Raw genomic sequence first — 22,757 nt, forward strand, 5'->3', positions numbered from 1 at the left:
ATAACTTGGCATGGGAGAAACCAAGGCATTCTTGGTATGATCCCCTCACAAGCATTACGTTCCACCCCAAGCTCACAATCCTATCCACATTTCCTCTGCAGTTAAATGTGCATAGGCTTAGACTGTAAAAAGAAGAAGCAGCATTTGAAGGAGAGAAAAAAAAAACCAAACATTTCGAATGGCACGAAGGATTAAGAGAACCAGAGTAAATGGATTGTGAAGATGATCCCCCTTGGAGTTATTTCCGTCCCAGATCTACTGGTAAATCCATTTTACATTATGCATCCTGAAATCCTAGAGTTGTATGAAATACAGGAAACATCTAAACACTGATATAAGGAATTGGGTTGTGTTACTATCCATGCCAATACCATTCAAAAGGCTGACAGACAGATTCCTGGAGGCAAGTACCCTCTTGTATTTTTTTTCTTCAGCTCTCCAATTGGATATGACAAATTGCTAAAAGCACAAGAAAACTCAGTCTTCATTGCTGCAGTTTGCCGTGCAGGGAATGTTCTCGTCTGTGCTCAGGCAATTTGCCCTCGAACTCTCATCAAACCCTCTTTCTCCCTTTGGGGCAATTCAGGAAGAGGTTCACGCTCATTTACAAAGATTTATGAAGGAGACGGGACATCAGGCACACTAAAGACCCGAGCCTCACTCCAGGGCAGGAAGAAAAGAAAAATATACACAAACAAAAGTTTATCCTTCCTCCCATGAAAGAGGCCTCAGTTGAGCTGTAACGGTAATGATCCAGAAAAGTCTTGTGAAAATAATCATCCCAAGCTACTGAGTTTAGAGAAGAAAATGGAAGAAAGGGGAAAAAGTTCTGGGTCCAAATAACAATACCTCCATTAAAGCCAAGGACAATGGCATCTCAGACAGTAGTAGTGGTGTGTGGGGCAGAGAATATAGGAAATGTTACAACCCACCCCCAGCAAATTGACATCACCCCCAATCTCCATTCAGAAGGATTTCATCATTGTTTAAAGCAGTAGTCCAGGAACAAGAAGCAGAAAGTATCCCCAATGCCTCTCTCATGATGACATTCAGCCCTGGTACCCACAACCACATCGGTATCCCAACCTCTGCCTGTCTCCTCCCTGCATGAAAGGAGAGGAGAAAAGGAAGAACATTGAAACAGCACCTACAAGCCAAGAAATTGAGGTTGGGGCAATGAGAAACTTAGTTATTCTGAATACTCACTAGAACAGTGGTTCCCAACCTTTTTTAGAACAGGGACCATTGGTACTAAAAGGGTTACAAATCAGTTTTTGGTCAACTTGAGATTCAGTTTGGTTATCTGGGGTGCTTATTCAGAAAACTGCATTGGATAGACCACAACAGCTCTAGTTTCTGATACAGAACATATGCCACCCATTAGTTGCCATCTGCTTGCCCACAGAAAACCATATTTAATAATCTAGAGCTGATGTGGTAGTAGTAATCTTTTGCAGGTAGTCAACCTCTCCCCTTTTGACATCCCCATTGCCTAGGCAATGCAAGAGAGTTTTGTGAGACCAGTTGCTTTAGTTGCCACTTGGTTTCGAGGCAACGGTGTAGTAATGGTGAGGTCATGGACCATATTTTCCTTCTTGCGTACTGGTGGTCCATAGATCACAGGTTGGGAACCACAGCACTAGAATAAAAAGTGTGATAGGGAAAATGTTTGTTCAAAGTGCTGTGCAGTGGCTTGAGCACTGGACTATGGAGAGTACAGTTTGCTTCCAATTCAGCCATGGAAACCCAGAGGGAGTCTCTCTCACTCTCAGAGGAAAAGCAAAGTCCCTCTAAGCAAACCTTTCCAAGAAAACCTCATGATAAGTTGGCCTTAGGATTGCCATAAGTCAGAAGCAACTTGAAGGCAAAAGAACAACAACAGATTGGCTCCTCATCATTCATACTTCCCTCTCTCATAGCATCACACCATCATTTTCCTCATTTCCCCTTCATTCTCTTTTCAGCGACTCAGTAGAAAGGGGAAGATTGGGGAGGGCAACTTTTGATAGCCTTAAAGAGTTAGTGATCAAAGGGTCTTTGGCTTCCCAGAATGCCCTAACTCAATTTATTTTTATTCATTTACAATATTTACACCCCACCCTTCTCAATCCCGAAGGGGACTCAAGGTGGCTTTACACACAGGCAACTATTCAATGCCTTAAAACATACAATTAAAATAAGCATTTAAATTAAGATTAAAATTAATACACATTAAAAAAGTAAAAAACTTACAACCATTATTAAAACGATGCCATACACAATCGTAATATAGGGCCATTCTAATAGTCATTGCATATATTCCATATCCTTCTATTTCACTACTCTGAAGGCTTGATCTTAAAGCCACATTTTTGCTCTCTTTCCAAAGGCCAGGAGAGAGGGGGTTGTTCTGATATCACTGGGGAGGGGCCACCACTGAGAAGGCCCTGTCTCTCGTCCCCACCAGTATAGCCAGCGAAGGAGGCAGGATTGAGAGCAGGGTCTTAATCTCTGAGGAGATGCATTTGGACAGGTAAGCTGGTACAGCACCTTGAATTGTGCTTGGTAGCAGACTGGCAGCCAGTAGAGCTGACATAACAAGGGGGTTGTGTGCTCTGTGTATACCACTCCAGTGAGCAATCTGGCAGCTGCCTGTTGGACCATTTGAAGCTTCCGAACAGTTTTTAAAGGCAACTCCACATAAAGTGTGTTGCAGTAGTGTATTCTGGATGTAACCAGAGTGTGGACTATCATGGCTAAGTCTGACTTCCCAATGTACGGGCGCAACTTTGTGAAAGCTGCCTGAACACCGCCGAACCTGGGGTTCCAGGCTCAGCTATGAGTCCAGGAGAACTCCCAAGCTGCAAACCCCACCCAACATAGGCTGTAAACCTGTATCCTGTTCAGCCTTGCAACTGACCAGGGGTGCTCTGTCTTGTCTGGATCCAATTTGTTTGCTTTCATCCACATATAACTCTACCTATAGAGATGTGGATTACCAACTGCTCCATTGGTGCAACTGCTCTGGACCCTTTCACACCATAAATTCATAGCACTATGAATCCACTTCCCCTGGCATGGCTTCATCCTGTTGAGCCCTGAGATTTGCAGTTTGGTGAGGCACTAGACTGCGCTCTAATTGAGAATTCTAAACACCCTCCCTAAACTACAAATCCCAGGACAAATCTATGAACTTCGTTTTAATATTGGAAAGTAGAAAAGCTTGGTCTGAAATCATATTAATTCCATAGATAATTTAATCGCACATCAATACAGTCTTATATGCTTTTCTATATGACCTTCCAAGAATTTTTAACTTTATTTTAATTGTTGTAAGACACTTTGAGTTCCAGCATTTGGGGGGGGGGGGGGGAAGAGAAGGCACAATACAAGTGAATATACAACAACAATACAAACGCAGAGGTCCTCTTATTCTAACAGCGTACCCTCTTATGTTTTCTACTATTTTTCATATTCCTTAAATTGATGGAAATTGGGATCCTAGAGAGAAAAGAAAGTAGGTCTTTGAAACCTGAAATCTCCCTGTGGCTTCAGAGTCTACCTCCACAAGCTGGAGGAACTTTCTAGCCAAATTGTTTACTGCTATGAATTGTCTAAAATTTGATAAAGAGGGCTTGAGGTTTTTGAATTTTATTTCGGTCTCCTTTCTTTCACATCATAATTTGAGCACTGCATGCATATGGCCTAAACTGAAAGATCTGCAAAGAAAACAGCATACACAGTACTTGCTTCTTTGTGTAATGCTTCCCCAGAAATTTCATGCAGTTCCTCAGCATATACACAGAGCCTAACTGTACGGGGGCGGTTGTGGTGGTTTTGCTTGGATTGTAGCAACTCTGAAATATTTGTTAACATACTTGAACCCTGTTGTTCTCTCAAAATGACAGGTGGCTAACAGTTCAAAGTACAAACTAAACAGAAGAAAAAAAGCCTGAAGAATTTTTAAATCAAATAAACAATAGGAAGCAGAGTGGAAAAACAGTAAAAGTGATTTAAAAAAATCCTCAGCAGAAGAAACTCCAATAACTAAGCCATGGATGGGCAATCTATGGCTCTAACAATATTATTGAATATTGCAGCAGCCCTCCTCATGGACTATACTGGCTAAGGCTGATGGAAGCTGCAGTCCAACCACATCTCACAAATTACACACCAGTTTTAAACTCTTTCTGGATCTAAAGGATTATGGAAGAGATAGATCTTCACGAGAAACCATAAATAAAGCTGCTGTGAGGGTTAGGAAGCGTTTCGACAAATTGTTCATAGGGTTGTTGTAGGTTTTTCCGGGCTATATGGCCATGTTCTGGAGGCAATTTTTCTCCTGATGTTTCGCCTGCATCTATGGCAAGCATCCTCAGAGGTAGCGAGGTTTGTTGGAAGTAGGAAAAATGGGTTTATATATCTGTGGAATGACCAGGGTGAGACAAAGGACTTTTGTCTGCTGGGGCTAGGTGTGAATGTTTCAGCTGATCACCTTGATTAGCATTCAATGGCTTGGAAGTGCCTGGGGGGAATTTTTTGTTGAGAGTAATTTTATGTGCCTGTTTGTTTCCCCTCTGTTGTTTTGCTGTTGTAATTTTTGAGTTTTTTTTAATACTGGTAGCCAGATTTTGTTAATTTTCATGGTTTCTTCCTTTCTGTTGAAATTGTCCACACGCTTGTGGATTTCAATGGCTTCTCTGTGTAGTCTGACATGGTGGTTGTGAGGATGCTTGCCATAGATGCAGGCAAAACGTCAGGAGAAAAATTGCCTCCAGAACATGGCCATATAGCCCGGAAAAACCTACAACAACCCAGTGATTCCAGCCATGAAAGCCTTCGACAATAAATTGTTCATAGTCCTCGTCAAAGCCAAGCAAAGAGTAAAAAACTTTTGCGGCTGCTACCTTTGATGCTGCATTAGCAGTTTGTGGGGGTTTTCTGTTCAACAATTGATCCAACTTGACGCTATTCTGGTTGAGATGAAATTGGGAACATACACACACCCTATGTGAAGAACAAAGAGTCTTGGCAGAGTCTTTCCTTTACCAAGCTGAGCTGGTTAGGCTTGTTGCCTTGGCTCATAAAAAGTACAGTATGGCTTTGTTTTCATTTGTGTGTAAATCACAAGAGAAAGGCAAGATATAAGTAAAATAAAACAAATAAGTAGGAAAACGCCTAGCTCTTAAAATCTTTTTATGAACCTCTGTGTACTGAACTACATACAAGAGTCCCTGCTACTTACTGCACATATAAGGAATCTTCTCAGGGAATGGGAAGATTCTCAAGCAATCCAATAGGAAGATTAATTGAATTTACACATTAATGCTAACTGACCACTGTAAAATATGAAAGAGTTGAACCACCTCACTAAGTCAGGATTTGTATCTTTGGGGATCCTTTTACATTCTGTCCAACTCCTATAACTGTATAAATACGCTTTATATGAGCAGCCTTAATATCACTTGGTACTGTATCCAAAACAATTTATTATATCCACAAAAGTGTCCAATAATATGACAACTAATTAGTCTTTAAAGTTCTGTACCATTTCTTTTTTTTCCCTTTCTCTCTCTTTGGAGATTTTGTTCAGTGTGACTGTTTAAAAAACTACTACTTTCTTTCCTGGGTTTCTCAATCAACAACAAAGAAAGAACTTGTAGTGGCAAAAATTCAAGAGTGGGAGAAAGTGGAAGAGATTTGGCCAGCCCTATTATGGAATGCAAGGGGAGAACTAAGATGGAACTTCCACCTCTGAGTAAAAGGGATGCAGTCCCTAGTTGAAGTCTTTATTGTATTATGAATACAACAAAGGACAAAAACAAATACATCAACCCACGATATAAATATATGGGACGAACCATGAGCAACATAATCATTGGCTAGTTGCCTTGGAAGAAATGTGAGGCAAAAATAAATGAATGAATGAAATAAATTCTATATTGTGTCTGACCTGATTATTATTTGTATTCCAACAACAGTAGACCATGGAATCAATTGTTTAATGGTGAGTAGATGCTTAAGTCTAAGAGATCCAGTGTGATGAGCACTGGACTATGATCTGATACTCTATCTTGTTGATGAGAAACTTCCCACTGGACTGGAAATCTTCTATCAAACAGATGGCAAGCTATTCAACCTCATCAGGCTGAAAGCCAAAACCAAGGACACAACATCTTTTATAGGACTCCAATATGCCAGTGATAATGTAATCTGTGCGCATTCAGAGAAAGACCTACAAGCTACTCTAAACACCTTCTCAGAAGCATACGAGAATTTCGGCTTTTCACTGAACATCGAGAAAACCAAAGTGTTCTTCCAGCAGTCAACAGCCAATTCCTCTGAAATGCCAGAAATACAGCTTAATGGTGTAACATTAGAAAATGTTGACCATTTCCGCTACCTTGGCCGCAACCTTTCCAAAAAAGTCAACATTGACACTGAAAAAGCAATTTAAAGATGGGCTTATAGTTAACCTTAAAAACTGTTGTATAGACACCAAGAACTGGGAAGCCCTGATCCTTGAGCATTCTAACTGGAGCTCAGCTGTGACTAGCAATGCTGTGGAATTTGAAGAGGCATGAATGGAGGGTGAAAGGGAGAAACATACCAAGAGGAAGGTGTATCAAGCCAACGCTGACCAGGACTACCTTCCACCTGGAAACTGATACCTTCAATGTGGAAGAACATCTGGGTCAAGAATACAGCTCTACAGTCATCTAGGTATCCACCGCCAAGACACTACACTTGGAAGGCCATCATACTCGGACAATGAGGGATCACCTAAATAAGTATTACTCTGGAGACTTCAGGTTTGGCCACGGAAACCCACTGGTTGACTTTAAGCCAGTCACACACTCAGCCCCAGAAAATCTTGTGATAGGTTCGCCATACATCTGAAACAACTTGAAGGAACACGGAGAAGCTTAAGTCTACACTAGCTGGGGCTACCAACAGTATCTCTATTCTTCCTTCTTTTGATGCCATTCTTATTTCCTCAGTTGTCTTCAAGGTCATAGAATATGATTTCTTAAGCCTACACAAACAGCATCACCATGCTGTTCAGTGTCACTTCTTCTCTACAATGTGTTGATTAAATATCAAGATGCCTCAAATGTCAGGAACAGATGGTTAAGAAAACTATCATGTCTGGATGGACTACAGGCAAAACAGGCTGTAGCACACAACAATAAACATTTTAAGCATAGCATCCACCTCCAACCAAATGAGGGAATACTCATGGCCTCCTCCTTCCCCGTTTCCTTTACTCTTTATTGCAGGAAAAGAGATTCCTTGCTAGACTCACTCTTCTTTTCCATGCCTCCATGGCTTGTCCTTATGCAAAAAAGTGGCTTATGTAAAATATAATGCATAAATCTTCACATAAAGTGCTGCCTGTGGTTGGATGTGGAGAGTTTCCTTTAAACATTCCTCGTGTTATTTGCCTTTTAGAAGACTCCTGAAACATCCTCATTATGAAACTCAAAATTGTGAATTTCAACCTCCTGCTGAAAAGGAAGTATTTTTCAAGTTTTTCAGTATTTGGAAGGGAATGGCTGCATGTTGTTAGAAAAGCTGAAGTCAAAGGAACTGGAAGGTCTGACATGAATAAACTTTACTTCTATCAGGAGCCTGGCAGCTTGCTGCTCTGCAACTCAGCAGGCCTTTATACTCCACAGGGAGTGTGTACAGGGCAACCATCTACACAGATCTCCAACTAGAGATGTATTTATATAGACGTCTATTCCTCCGCATTGGAATGTCCCCAGAAGGCATCTGTAGCACTTTGCAAGTAAAGAAAAACAAGGTGGAGGAAAAGGCAACCAAATGTTATTGCAGCAACATTTCCCTGGAGGATCAATTGGAGGTGTTTGATCTTTACTTTAGAAAACAAAAATGTGGATATAACTTTAGAGCTTTAAACAAATATAAGAAAGGGATGAGTGGAGGGAGTCTTTCCTCCTCAAACTAGACCATTGAGTGACTAAAATGAACATGCTTTCATTGGATTTCAGAATTGGTTTTGGACAATTTTTTAGTTAATTCACAGAATTTATTTCTACTACAGGATGTGATAGGGGAAGCAGTCTATCGGGCTTACAAAAGGCAAAGAGGATCTGTAACAAACATGCCTTGTGTGTCATGTGTCTGTTCTGGGCTCTAGCTTGTCCATAGCAGAACCTTATATTCAATGCCAGTTTTTTTCTATTCTCTCCCAAACCAGCAATCAGTTAGTATTCTAAGGCCAATGGACATGCTTAGTCCTGTTGGGTGGTAATTAATGCCCATTTTATAAGGGCATTGTAAAGTGGTAGTAGGCAAAGTGTCTACTACCTGAAGCCATAAGTGGTCCTAAGGCTGGCTTTCATAGCCCTAGACTCCTCCAGATGCAAGAAAAGGAGCTTGACCTATCAGATGTCCAGTAGCTGAATTGAAGCAGCACATCTGTAGTAAACAGTGCAATAAAATTTGAGTTGTGGTAGAATGATACAGAATGACACCCTGCTCACAGCTACATCTGCAATACTGGGAGGACTGTAGACCGACAGGTCGGAGGTTCGAAACCGGGGAGAGCGTGGATGAGCTCCCTCTGTCAGCTCCAGCTCCCCTTGTGGGGACATGAGAGAAGCCTCCTACAAGTACGGTAAAACATCAAAACATCTGGGCATCCCCTGGGCAATGTCCTTGCAGACAGCAAATTCTCTCACACTAGAAGCGACTTGCAGTTTCTCAAGTTGCTCCTGACATGAAAAAAAGGCTTTCAAAGATAAACGTTTTTAAGATCAATTCAGGGGGTGCTGTGGTTTTTAATTCTGAATTGGTTTTAATTGTTTATAATTGGGAATTTTTAAATACTGTTTATATTTAATCCTGTTTCAATGTTTGTATATATGTATATTTTAAATGGTTATGCTGATGCTTTTATGTTATGCTTTTAAGGAGGCAGGGTATAAAAATAAAGTTCCTATTATAACTTTATTTAACTTTATTTGGCTGCATTGAGGCAACGCTCCAGTGTTGTTTCTCCCTCCTCCCATGTTAGGAAAGTAAAGAGAATCCACAAGAAAAAGGAGAAGCAGATTGAAGCAGACCCAGGGAGGCATGAAACTTAGCATGCACCTCCTGATGCCAGCTCCTAACTCTTTTAAAGCAATTTGAAAAACAAAAACAATCCCTTACAATAAAGTACATGAAACGTATTGGCAAGGGAGAGGAAAAAAACACCTAAAGCTACATTTCCAGCCAGCAGGAGTGCTTGCTGCTGATTATTTAGTGGGGATTTTGGAATATTTATCTCTTTAATGAGGTCTCCTCTTCTGGATTACAATTATCAGGTTCCAATGTTAATTGCTAATAGGTGCTCTGCTGTTAAGGACTACTTATTCTTTTAAGGGAAGTGCCCCTGCATTTTCCCCCTCTCCCACCGAGAATTACTGACTGCTCTGAGTGTACTGCATGATTACAGGCCACAAAACACCATTAGAAAGTAGTGCTAGTCATTTATATATTCTGAATCTATCTTTCAGATGCTGTTTCTTTCTATAAAGTTTCCATCTTGTATGCACCGTTTGCAAAAATATATACTTTGGAGTCAATCAAGGGGATTTTTCATGTTACAGTAGTGGGGAGGGGGGGGGAGGGGCGGGGAGGGAGGCATGCCATGAAAGTGGAAAAACCATGAAATAATAAAAAAACTTTAAATATTCCCTGGAAATCTAACTAGACCTACAAATGCCCAGAGAAGTATTTTATCTAGGAATCTCTAGTTCCTCTAGTACAGAGGTGTCAAACACATTTTCATGAAGCTTTATGATTGCCATCAAATGGCCATTGAATCTATGCAGAAGGAATCAGGGGATTTCTTTTTTCGTGTCAGAAGCAACTTGAGAAACACCAAGTTGCTTCTGGTGTGAGAGAATTGGCAGTCTGCAAGGACATTGTCCAGGGCATGCCTGGATGTTTTGATGTTTTACCATCCTTGTGGGAGGCATCTCCCATATCTCCACATGGAGAGCTGGAGCTGACAGAGGGAGCTCATCCACACTTTCTCCAGATTCGAACCTCCGACCTGTTGATTAACCCATTGTGCCACTGGGGATTCAGGGGATGCATCAAGGGATGAAGAGGACCAGCTACAATTTTTTAACATAGCAATCAGTGCACTTTAATTTTCACCCAAGTTGGGTCCCCAGATTCCACCTCAAGTTCCATGGTTCCATCTTATGGAGACTTGGGATTTGCAATACAGGTGTTAATCCTTCTTAGAACATCGGTACCCCGCTAAGCTATAAATCCCAATTTTTGTAGGATACAGCCATGATAGTTAATGTGGAACACTGTGGTTTTGGAGTGTGAAGGTGCCTCAGGACTCTCAGTAGGAGTGGGCAACTGCCATAAGATTGCAAGCCGCTTTCCAGTTTTGCCCAATTCAAGCTTGCCAAGTATTTAAAATATTTAAAATACATAAAAATGTGCAATGCACCAAAAAAAAGATTGTTAATTTTTTTCTGAAATTAATTATAAATGAATTTTCATTAAATATTATTAAACTCATTAAAAATTCCCCCAGTCATCACTAACAAATAAAATCCCACATGATACATGATTAATTAATGTTAAATTTATATTTATATATAACTGAACTGCAGATGTACTTAAATTTACTTTAATTAATGTATTAACTATTCATGTTGAACTAAAGTGACTGTGATACTGATTATCCCACTGAATATACAAGTTGAGCATCCCTTTTCTAGTGTCTAGATCCAGGGAAGTCATGCTACCCCTCTATTCTGCCTTGTCAGACCACACCTGGAATACTGTGTCCAATTCTGGGCACCACAATTGAAGGGAGATGTTGACAAGCTGGAATATGTCCAGAGGAGGGCAACTAAAATGATCAAGGGTCTGGAGAACAAGCCCTATGAGAAGCGGCTTAAAGAGCCAAGCATGTTTAGTCTGTAGAAGAGAAGGCTGAGAGGAGACATGATAAGAGCCATGTATAAATATGTGAGGGGAAGTCATAGGGAGGAGGGAGTAAGCTTGTTTTCCGCTGGAGACTAGGATGCAGAACAATGGCTTCAAACTACAGGAAAGGAGATTCCACCTGAACATTAGGAAGAACTTCCTGACTATAAGAGCTGTTCAGCAGTGGAACTCTTTGCCCTGGAGTGTGGTGGAGGCTCCTTCTTTGGAGGCTTTTAAACAGAGGCTGAATGGCCATTTTTTGGAGGTGCTTTGAATGCAATTTTCCTGCTTCTTGGCAGGAGGCTGGACTGGATGGCCCATGAAGTCTCTTCCAACTCTAGGATTCTAGGATTCTGTCTGAAATTCTGAGATCCAAAATACTCCAAAACCCAAAACTGTCTACATGGGTGGCTGAGAAAGGGACACCTTTGCTTTCTGATGGTTCAATGTACACAATCTTAGTTTCATGCATACAATTACTAAAAATATTGTGTATAAAATTATCTTCAGCTACGTGTATATGATACATATGTTTCGTAAATGACTTTTGTGTTTAGATTTGGATCCCATCTCCAGAAAATATCTTTATATATCTATAGATAGAAGTAAATGTTAAAAAATCTGAAAAAAATCCAAAATATGGAACACTTCTGGTCTAAGTCATTTTGGATAAGGAATGATCGACTTGTACTGTATTTAGTAGTGGTTTGGTGCATTTAGCAATGGTTTACTGATGGAATTCATCCGCAAACCACAGTGTTGATGTATTTACAACAACAAGGCAGTTTGAGAGGATGAAAAAAAGAGTCTTGAGTATGTGAACCTGTACTTTGCCTCTCTCCTGTACTAGTGTTTAGGGATCTCCATACTGGTAGTGAATGTGTTGGTGATGGGAGGAGAACCGTAACGGAGCTGGCTTGCTGTGGCCAAGACGAAACATTCATAATTCTCCTTTCCTTTCACTGACCATGATGAGCAGAAATTTATTACTTGAGTGTTGGGCCTGGCTTATATTCAGGGTCTGTTTGGTCATATATTAGGAGAAAGTTCTGCAGATTCACAACCTTCCTGACACACAGTCAAAACAACTTGTTTGGCTTGTAGATCTGGGCGGCCAGAAACAGCATCCTTCCTCTGCTACGCTATTGAAAGACAACGATAATGCTGTCCTACTAGTAGGCTCTTTGCTGGTTCCTGAATCTTACTGTGCTTAAGCCATGTTCTTGGAAATTGCAGGTTAGTTCCCTAATGTAACTTATATAAACTGTTTTATTGTCTTGGATTTACCTTTTCAAGTAGGTGCTGCTATTAATATCAAGAGGCTATATATTGATATATTACATGATGGCTGTCACCATTGAAATATTTAGCTGGTAGACTGCAGGTTAGGGACAGCAGAAATTGGAGAAGATTTTTCAAAGTACAACTTCCAGAATCCACAGCTAGCATAACTGGTACCATTCCCAAAGGTCTAGGTTATCTCTGTGGTGATTCCGTGGAATTAAGATGATTACTTTGGGTAGAAAATCCCCTTGAGGAAAGTTGCTTCCTTCAGCAAGCTAATATAGAAACCTGGCCAGAATAAAATTAACAGCTAGGAAGAGTAAATTGAAGCACCCACAGTGCATCTGATAGAAAAGTATAATCAAAATTAATTTTGGAAAGATGAATGTATTTTTCCCCCAAAATTAATTTTGATTGTACTTTTCGTATTGCGCTTTGGGCAGTCTTGGATTTTCTAGGCTGTTCACACTAAACTTTAAGACACTGAGAAACCATCAAGTATCTGGGTTGTTGTAGGTTTTTCGGGCTGTATGGCCATGTTCTTGAAGCATTCTCTCCTGGTGTTTCACCTGCATCTATGGCAGGCATCCTCAGAGGTCAGACCTCACAACCTCTGAAGATGTCTGCCATAGATGCCATGGAAACCAGAGTTTGTAGCCCTGATTGCATGTGGAAACCCACTACGGGACCTTCCACACTGCCATACAATCCAGAATATCAAGGTAGAAAATCCCACAATCTCTGCTTTGAATTGGGTTAAATGAGCCCAAACTGACTATATTCAGCTGTGTGGAAGGGGTCTAGGTGACCTTGGGCAAGTCACCCTCTCCTGGCCTCAGAGGAAGGTAAAGACAAGCTTGACATAGATGTGGGCAAAATGTCAGGAGAGAATGCTTCTGGAACATGGCCATACAGCCCAAAAAACCTACAACAATCCAGTGATTCTGGCCTTGAAAGCCTCTGACAATACATCAAGTATCTTCTGTTTCTCATATTCCACCACTCCCTAAGGCTCCCCTTCCCTCTCCATGATCTCTCCTACTCCTGTTGTGGGAATTGAAGTCCAAAACACCAGGAAGACAGAAGTTTGCCCATGCCTGTAGAATTTAATGCTGTTTGACACCTCTTTAGGTGCCGTGGTCGAATGCTATGGAGTCATGGGAGTTGTAGGACCCTTCCACACAGCCCTATATTCCAGAATATCAAGGCAGAAAATCCCACAATATCTGCTTTGTACTGGGTTATCTGAGTCCACACTGCCATATATTCCAGTTCAAAGCAGATAATGTGGGATTTTCTGCCTTGATATTCTGGGATGTTGGGCTGTGTGGAAGGGCCTGTAGTTGTACAAGGTCTTTGCTAAAGAGTGCTGGCAACTCACCAAACTACTCATCCCAGGAATCCATAGAATGAAGTTAGATCTGCCGTCTCCCTCCTGGCCTTCCGGAAGAAGCTTAAATCCTGGTTATGGGATCAGGCGTTCACAGAATAGTTTGTTTACTGGGAAAGACAAGATTTATTGGACCGGACTTGGACTTCTTTGGATGATGATTTTAATTCTGATTATTTTAATCTGGTGAGTGGGTTCTATATATAAATTTAGAATCACTTTAATTCTGTGGATGTATTTATTATGTATTTTATATTATGTTTGGCATTGAATTGTTGCCTGTATTGTCAAAGGCTTTCATGGCCGGAATCACTGGGTTGTTGTAGGTTTTTTGGACTATATGGCCATGTTCTAGAAGCATTCATGGCTGGAATCACTGGGTTGTTGGAGGTTTTTCAGGCTATATGGCCATGTTCTAGAAGCATTCTCTCCTGACGTTTCGCCTGCATCTATGGCAGGCATCCTGAGAGTTTATGAGGTTGCCTGTTTGGAAGCTGTTCTGAGTCCTTCCGCGGAGGTTGAAAAGGACAGGGTATAAATGTTTTAAATTAATAAATAAACAGAGCCATGGCAGTTAAAGTCGAGTCAAACTACATTAAATTCTACAGCAGGGGTCCTCAAACTAAGGCCCGAGGGCCAGATACGGCCCTCCAAGGTCATTTACCCAGCTCTCGCTCAGGGTCAACCTAAGTCTGAAACAACTTGAAAGCACACAACAACAACAACAACCCTATCCCATCAGTCAAAAGCAGGCCCACGCTTCCCATTGAAATACTAATATATTTATATTTGTTTAAAATGTTCTTCATTTTAATTATTGTATTTTTAAAGTGTTTTTTGTACTACAAATAAGATATGTGCATTGTGCATAGGAATTCATTCATGCTTTTTCAAATTATAATCCGGCCCTCCAACAGTTTGAGGGACTGTGACCTGGCCCTCTGTTTAAAATGTTTGAGGACCCCTGTTCTACAGTATAGAACAGGCATGGGCAAACTTCGGCCCTCCAGGTGTTTTGCACTCCAACTCCCACAATTCAAACACCCGGAGGATTGAAGTTTGGCCATACCTGGTATAGATGAACCCCGAGAAATACTTTAATTCCCATGGCTCCATTTATGGAACATTGGGATTTGTAGTTTGGCAAGGGGTATTTAAAATTCCCATATGGAGAACTGTAGTATCTTACCAAATTACAATCCTCGTAATTCCACTGGGTTTTGCCAAGGTAGCTAAAGTGGTATCAAAGAGCTAAAACACGGCAGTACAAAATTGGTGCGAGATTTTAAAAGATCTGAAGTCGACTTTGCCTAAAGCAGGGTTTCTCAACCTTCCTAATGCCGCGACCCCTTAACACAGTTCATCATGTTGTGGTGACCCCCAACCACAAAATTATTTTCGTTGCTACTTCATGATTTTGCTACTGTTATGAATCGCAATGTAAATATCCGATATGCAGGATGTATTTTCATTCATTGGACTAGATTTGGGGAAAATAGACCTTGTCATTTGGGAGTTGTAGTTGCTGGGATGTATAGTTCACCTACCATCAAAGAACATTCTGAACTCCACCAACTTGGCACACAGAACTCCCATGACCAACAGAAAATACTGGAAGGATTTGGTGGGCATTGACCTTGAATTTGGGAGTTGTAGTTCACCTACATCCAAAAAGCACTGTGGACTCAAACAATGATGGATCTGGACCAAACTTGGCATGAATACTCAGTATGCCTAAAGACAAACACTGGTGAGTTTAGGGACAATAGACCTTGACATTTGGGAGTTATAGTTGCTGGGATTTATAGTTCACCTACAATCAAAGAGCATTCTGAACCCTGCCAGCTATAGAATTGGGCCAAACTTCCTACACAGAACCCCCACGACCAACAGACAATATTATTTATTTATTTACAGCTTTTATATTCCACCCTTCTCACCCCACAGGGGACTCAGGGCAGATTACAGTGTACACATATATGGCAAACATTCAATGCCAATTTTGACATACAACATATACAGACAGACAGAGGCTATTTAACTTTTTTTCTGGCCGCCAGGGGAGCTGTCGCTTTCATCGTCCATCTGCGACACTGCATTCCCTGCATGCTTTTGCTGAAGTCTTTATGGTCTCATAAATTAGTTAATTTAGCCACCCCACACTTTAAGGTGGTACCTTATTTTCCTACTTGACAGATGCAACTGTCTTTTGGGTTGCAAAGGTCGACAACGGGCTACACAATTGGTTGGAAACCCACTCCAACCCGGGCTGGCTTCGAACTCATGACATTTTGGTCAGAGTGATCTTAATGCAGCTGACACTCAGCCAGCTGTGCCACAATCCTGGTGCTGTGTTTTCTGATAGTCTTTGGTGACCCCTCTGACACCCTCTCGTGACCCCCCCAGGGGGGTCACGATCCCCACGTTGAGAAACGCTGGCCTAAAGAGAAATGGCTTTTTCACATATAAAGAAAATAACACTTAAGATCAGTTGCTACCGTTTTCTGTCAGACCACCTACAGAAGAACGTATCCAACTTTATAAGCTTACCGGCTCTTTTAATCCGCTTCCTCTCCTTCAGCTGATAGGGCTTGTGATCGTGTGACAAAGGGATCGCGTTCCCATCCTTATCGCACAAGACGCCCCTCGAATCCCCAACGTTGGCCACCGTGAGCTCCTTATCTGACAGCAAGGCAATCAGACATGTCGTACCTGAAGGGGGAACAGAAGTGGACGGGAGAGGAGGGGAAAAGAAGAGACCATCAGCACAATGGAGCGGAAGTCACTGCCTCTCGCCGCATCCTTGTCTCCCCACCTGCGTTATCAGCATTCAGCAGCCACTGGGAGCGTCAATATCTGACCAAAACATCTAGCACGCCGATGACAGCCTATTTAATGGTGCTGATCAAAACTGACAGTCAGTTTCTTCCCTCTGCAATAAGTTTCTTTTAGTAGATTTGATTTTTGGGTTGGCATTACAAGGGTCAGCCCTTCAGCACAACACTTCTCACCTGGCTTGTCATAGAGGTATAATTTTAAATGACTGCAATGCAGAAAGTCTGTCAGGAGAAAGATTCAGAACACAGCCCTACATAAAGATAACTCTGATGGGAGACGGATGCTCTTATGTATAGAATATATACGTTATTTGATCTTTCTTCCTCTCTCTCTTTCGCTCTCTGTCTCGCACACAAATACTACACCTTTCAGTGTGTTGTAAATGACAGAAGAAATGGGTTCTACATTACAGAAAGCAGAAAGGGAAATATATTCCCAGTGATAATCTGACAGCTGTCTTCTCCCACTGGGCAAGGAGAGTAATAAGACAGAAAATTCCTATTGGCATATCAGTCTGCACAGAGCCTTCCCTGACTGACAGCAACTTGCATTTACAAAATGTAGGAACAAACTATATCTGAGTCGGAGGTGACCTACTTGACCCCTGTCAAAGGGAGTACCATCAGGAAAGGCAGTTTCCGTGCATCTGACCATGTTAAGACTCATTATTACTCAGGAAAGGTAGGTGGCACATCCTCTAAACACAAGAAACTGCCTTAACACATATTGATTTATTAGCTATATTTATAGCTCACCTCTCCTTCAATTAAATCAGGATGGTACCCGTGGACCTCTTCCTCCCTATTTCATCCTTGCAATAGCCTTGAGCGGTAGGTTGGACTAAGGCTGGCTCTACACTATAGAATCAATGCTGTTTGACACCACTTTAACCACCATGGCTCAATGCTATAGAAACCTGAGATCTGTAGTTTGGTGAGGCAGTGAAAGTGAAAGTTTTGCAAAACTACCACACCCTTGATTCCATAGCATTGAGTCATATCATTAATTCTACAATATAGTTGCTCTCTGAGAAGACTACAAGTGACCCAAGGTCATCTAGTGAGTCCCAACATAATGTTTTATTATTATTATAGGAGCCTCCAGTAGCGCAATGGGTTAAACCCTTGTGGTGGCAGGACAGCTGATAAGTCAGCGGTTTGAATCCGGATCTGGGGAGAGCAGGTTGAGCTCCCTCTGTCAGCTCCAGCTTCCCATGCAGGGAAATGAGAAAAGCCTTCCACAAGGATGGTAAGACATCAAACATCTGGGTGTCCCCTAGGGTGTTCCCCTTGCAGACAGTCAATTATCTCACACCAGAAGCAAGTTGCTCTCGACACAAAAAAATTATTATTATTAATTTCTTTTATCTCTCTTAAAATGAGACTCAAAGCATCAAACAGTAAAAGCAATACAACAATAAAACAATACACTATTAGTTCATACTGATTCTGAGTTTTTATATGGTACATACTTAAACAATCTAACTCAATTCTTTACAGATTCAGATAAAATATGAATTCTGAGTTTTTGATTTCCCTTCCAAATATGGCACCAAAATGTTTCAAGGAAATATGATATGGGCAACACGGTACAGTGGGCCCTTGGTATCTGCTTGCATTTGGTTCAAGACCCTTTGTGGATCCCAGAATTATGATTGCTAAAGTCCCATGATGTACAATGGTGTCGTAAAATGGCATTTCTATTAAAAAGGGCAAAGTCAAGCCACGGATAGCCTAATCCATGGATGCTGGAGGGGTAAATGTACTCATAGAATAACATATCTCAATGCCTTCCTTTCTGACTGGCTCTTATAATACTTTGTTTCTAATTATCAACGTGAGCAATTCACATTTTGTTATGCACAAAAATGTAACTTCATTCTTAATCCATCTCGGTTTGAATTGCCGAAATATTAATGGAACAGAGTCAGACTCACAAATCTTCTACACTTGACCTATAAAGTGACTAATTATGACTTTCAGTGGCATCAGTAATACTGATCGTAGCAGTTAGGCAAAGCATTTCCTTTCGTTCTCTCGCTGTAGACTTTCAAGACTGGAAATGCCATGCAGTGAATCTTCTGTATGCAAAGCGTGCCATCTGAACACAGAAACCCTGCCCCTCCAGACTGAGGATGCAAAGGCACCAAGGAATTAAGGGAGCGACCTTGAAGAAAAGGAGGGCTTGAGGACACAGCATTAAGTGATTGAGAGATCTCCCAAGAAACATTTGCCCATCTGTTTTAAATCCTCATCTCTTTTATATTTCTAGGAAGGTTGGGGTCGGTGTCTCCTTACTGTCTTTCTGTTGGCAGGTGAAACCTTTCTATTCAGCTAAGCTTTTGGAACATGGCAATGAATTCCTGATAGGCTTGTTTCTTTTGACATTTCAGCCAAGCCTACACTGATAAGAAATTTTGAAGAATTATACTATTTATTATTAGAATTAGGTGCCTTTCCACATCTGGAGTGCAGAAAAACATCAATCTATATAAATGAAAATGTAATGTTCGTTTGTTGGATTAACATAACTCAAAAACCACTGGACGAATTGACACCAAATTTGGAAACAAGACACCTAACAACCTAATGTATGTCCTTCACTAAAAAAAATTGATTTTGTCATTTGGGAGTTGTAGTTGCTGGGATTTATTGTTCAACTACAATCAAAGAGCATTCTGAACCCCACCAATGATGGAATTGAACCAAACTTGGCACACAGAAAATACTGGAAGGGTGTCCTTTGGTTTTGGAGTTGTCGTTCACCTACATCCGGAGATCACTGTGGACTCAAACAATGATGGATCTGGACCAAACTCTACACGAATACTCAATATGCCCAAATGTGAACACTGGTGGAGTTTGGGGAAAATAGAATCTTGATATTTGGGAGTTGTAGTTGCTGGGATTTATAGTTCACCTACAATCACAGAGCATTCTCAACTCCACCAACGATAGAATTGGGCCAAACCTCCCACACAGTACACCATGTGGACCACAGCAACGCGTGGCAGGGGATGGCTAGTCTATATAAATAGAAATATAACGTAACTCAAAAACCACTGGATGAATTGACACCAAATTTGGACACAAGACACCTATCAGGCTAAAGAGTGACCATCACTCATAAAAACACTGGAAAACACAGCAGAAGGGACTTAAAAAGCCAAAAAACAAAAATTACATTACAACACATGCGCAAATCCACATATATATGCGCAAACACACATATATACACATAGGTAAAAGTAAACATTTTCCCCTGACATCAAGTCCAATCATGTCCAACTCCGGGGGTTAGTGCTCATTTCCATATGTGTATATACACATATGCACAAATATAGACACACACATATACACACACAAAACACATATACATAGACTGGGCCACAGCAACGCATGGCGGGGGACAGCTAGTCAGAAATAAAGGCAAAAGAGTACCTTAACATCGAGACTTAGCAGTTCTCCCGTCCCTATTTTGCTTCACAGTAAATGTAAGTGTAATGCCCTAAAACAATGGTTCCCAACCTTTTTTTTAAACCAGGGACAACTATGGCCAGGGACCACTTGACCAGGGAACTCTTGACCAGGGGCCACTTTGACAAGGAATCACTTCGCCAGGGACTACTTGAACAGGGAGTACTTTGACCGGGGGACCACACTCCGACATTAGTACCAAAAGGGTTACAAATCAGTTTTTGGTCAACTTTAGATTTGGTTTTGTTATCTGTGGTGCTGATTCAGAAATTTGCATTAGATAGACCACATCAGCTGTAGTTTCTGATACAGAACATATCCCATCCAGTAGTTGCCATCTGCTTGCCCATAGAAACCATATTTAATAATCTAGAGCTGATGTGGTAGTAGTAATCTTTCATGGGTAGTCATCCTATCCCCTCCCGTCATCCTCGTTGCCTTGGCACCATAGGAGGGTTTCACGAGACCGGTCGCTCTCATTGCCACATGGTTTTGAGGCTGCGGACCTTATTTTCATTCTTGCAGACCATAGGTTGGAAACCACTGTCCTAAAAGAACCAGATCCCATCTGTCTGTTCTTAGAGGTTAAGCAAGGTCAACACTGTTAGTACTCAGATGGTAGATTGCAAACAAATACCAAGTGATAATAGGCTATATTTCAGAGGAAGAGACTTGCAAAACCATCTCTAAGGATTCTTACCTAAAATAAATCCTATGAAATTCGTGGAGTCACTTGAACTTTTAAAAAAGACATTACAAGTGTACCCTTGGTTTGCTTCTGATACGATAAATAAATACTTAAATGTAAATTGCATAATCTAAATTGGAAACCTAGCCTAGGTTTTAACTCCTTCTCCCTGTTATCACTGTGTTGAAGATGAAACTGTGCATATTGTGCATTCACTCTGATCTGGCAGCACAATGTTTGTGAGGAAGGTTAAATCCTTGTGTTTAAAGCTAACATCTGGATCTGATGCCTGCACCTTCCCTGGACTAGAGTAAAAGAGAAAAGAAAAAAAGAGAGAGGCAAAGCTGCTTGCTACAACTTTAATGCCAATTCTGGCCCTAAGCAGCGATTAAGTATTTCCAAGGAACACACCTGACATTTAACTTGACTTATTCGAGGACTGCTGAAATTAATTTATTTCCACACCATCACAATTCATGTTCCAGTTTATCATTTAACGGTAAATAAAATTAATTTCATGCTTGCTTTCTTTTCCTTTTATGTGGGCCAGAGGAGTGCAAGGTGAATTTTCACCTCCGTTAGTTAATTTACATCTGATTATTCATAAGACTGAGACATCTGTCTTTGCATATAATGGAGACTTGGAAGGAGAAAAAAAATATTAGCCGTGCTGGAAAAGGTTACGAAAAACACTTGTTAATATATGCATGAAAAGGAGAGAAATATAAAGGAGTAACAGGAACACACAGAGAATTGCAAATCCTGATCTTAAAAACAGAGGTGCTACACTCCAAGCCCGTAACATGGAAGCAGTGGTATCACAGCAGGCATAACAAAAGAATGTGTGTAGTGCTATTAGAATAGGGGTAACGCCTATTCTAAATCTTCATTTGCTGGTGCATTAAATCCACAGTCTGAGCTATAAAGCTGAGAGGCGCTTTCAAGCGACAGAGTGAAATCTTCTGGATTCAGTAGCTTTAGTCAGGGTTTCATGCCTTCCAATTATATGTCAAGGGGCGGTACTTTGTTTACGTCCCTGTCCTTCCCAGCTCTGCCTTTGCAAAGAGACTGTGGGACTGTGGCACAGCTGTCTGAGTGTCAGCTGCATTAAGATCACTTCTGACCACAAGGTCATGAGTTCGAAGCCAGCCCGGGTCAGAGTGAGCTTCCGACCAATTGTGTAGCTTGTTGTCGACCTTTGCAACCCGAAAGACAGTTGCATCTGTCAAGTAGGAAAATTAGGTATTACCTATGGGTGGGGAGGCTAATTTAACAAAATTCACGAGGCCATAAAAAAGACTCCAGCACTTCAGCAAAAGCATGCGGGGAATGCGGAAGTACTTAATCAGCGTGGCAGATGGACGATGAAAGTGACAGCTCCCCTGGCGGCCAGAAAAAGTTAAATAGCCTCTGACTGTTTGTCTATATCTGTTGTGTGTCTTTGGCATTGAATGTTTGCCATATATGTGTACACTGTAATCCGCTCTGAGTTCCCTGCAGGGTGAGAAGGGCGGAATATAAATACTGTAAAAGAAATAATAATAATAAAGAGACAGCAAGGTGTAGTGGGTTGAGTGTTGGACTGGGATTCTGCGAGACCAGAGTTCAAATTCCCACTCAGTTAGAGAAACCCACAGGATGAACATGGGTCAGTCATGCTCTCTCACAGTGTGTCTGCACTGTAGAATTAATGTGTCATGTCTTAATGCTATGGAATCCTGGGATTTGTAGTTTGGTGAGGGACAAACACTCTTTAGCAGAGAAAGCTCAAGATCTCATAGTGTGGTCAAATTGCATTACTTCCATACTACTACTCTGAGAAAGGCAATGGGAAACCCTCTCTGAACAAGTCTTGTCAGGAAAACCCCAGGACAGGTCCACCTCAAGGTCATTATAGTTGGAAATGGGAAGAGAAGAAAAACACACAAACTCAGCTGTGCATGTAGGCTCTCTTCTCTGCATGATTTGTTGTCCAGCACAAATAGGGTTTTTAATTGTGTAAGTGGCCAAGTGCCTAGCCTTCCCATTCAGCTGTTCTTCTGTCCAATATGCAAATATCATGGGCTAGTCCAGGAATGACCCTGCTTCTCCTTCCATACATAGCTATTTTTGTCAAAGACATAAAGGAATCTTC

General features: G+C 41.2%; 1 protein-coding gene across 3 annotated transcripts in view; it reads right to left on the reverse strand.

The window, feature by feature from the left end:
* Positions 1 to 22,757, reverse strand: part of PPM1L (protein phosphatase, Mg2+/Mn2+ dependent 1L) — a 252,769-nt gene that overhangs the window by 15,286 nt on the left and 214,726 nt on the right. For all 3 annotated transcript variants that reach the window (XM_060767596.2, XM_060767597.2, XM_060767599.2), the window contains exon 4: positions 16,172 to 16,333. In XM_060767596.2, coding sequence (XP_060623579.1) covers positions 16,172 to 16,333 — 162 coding nt within the window. The remainder of the gene's footprint in view (positions 1 to 16,171; positions 16,334 to 22,757) is intronic.

Source organism: Anolis sagrei, chromosome 3 (assembly GCF_037176765.1).
Source record: "Anolis sagrei isolate rAnoSag1 chromosome 3, rAnoSag1.mat, whole genome shotgun sequence".
Taxonomy (NCBI): Eukaryota; Metazoa; Chordata; class Lepidosauria; order Squamata; family Dactyloidae; genus Anolis; species Anolis sagrei.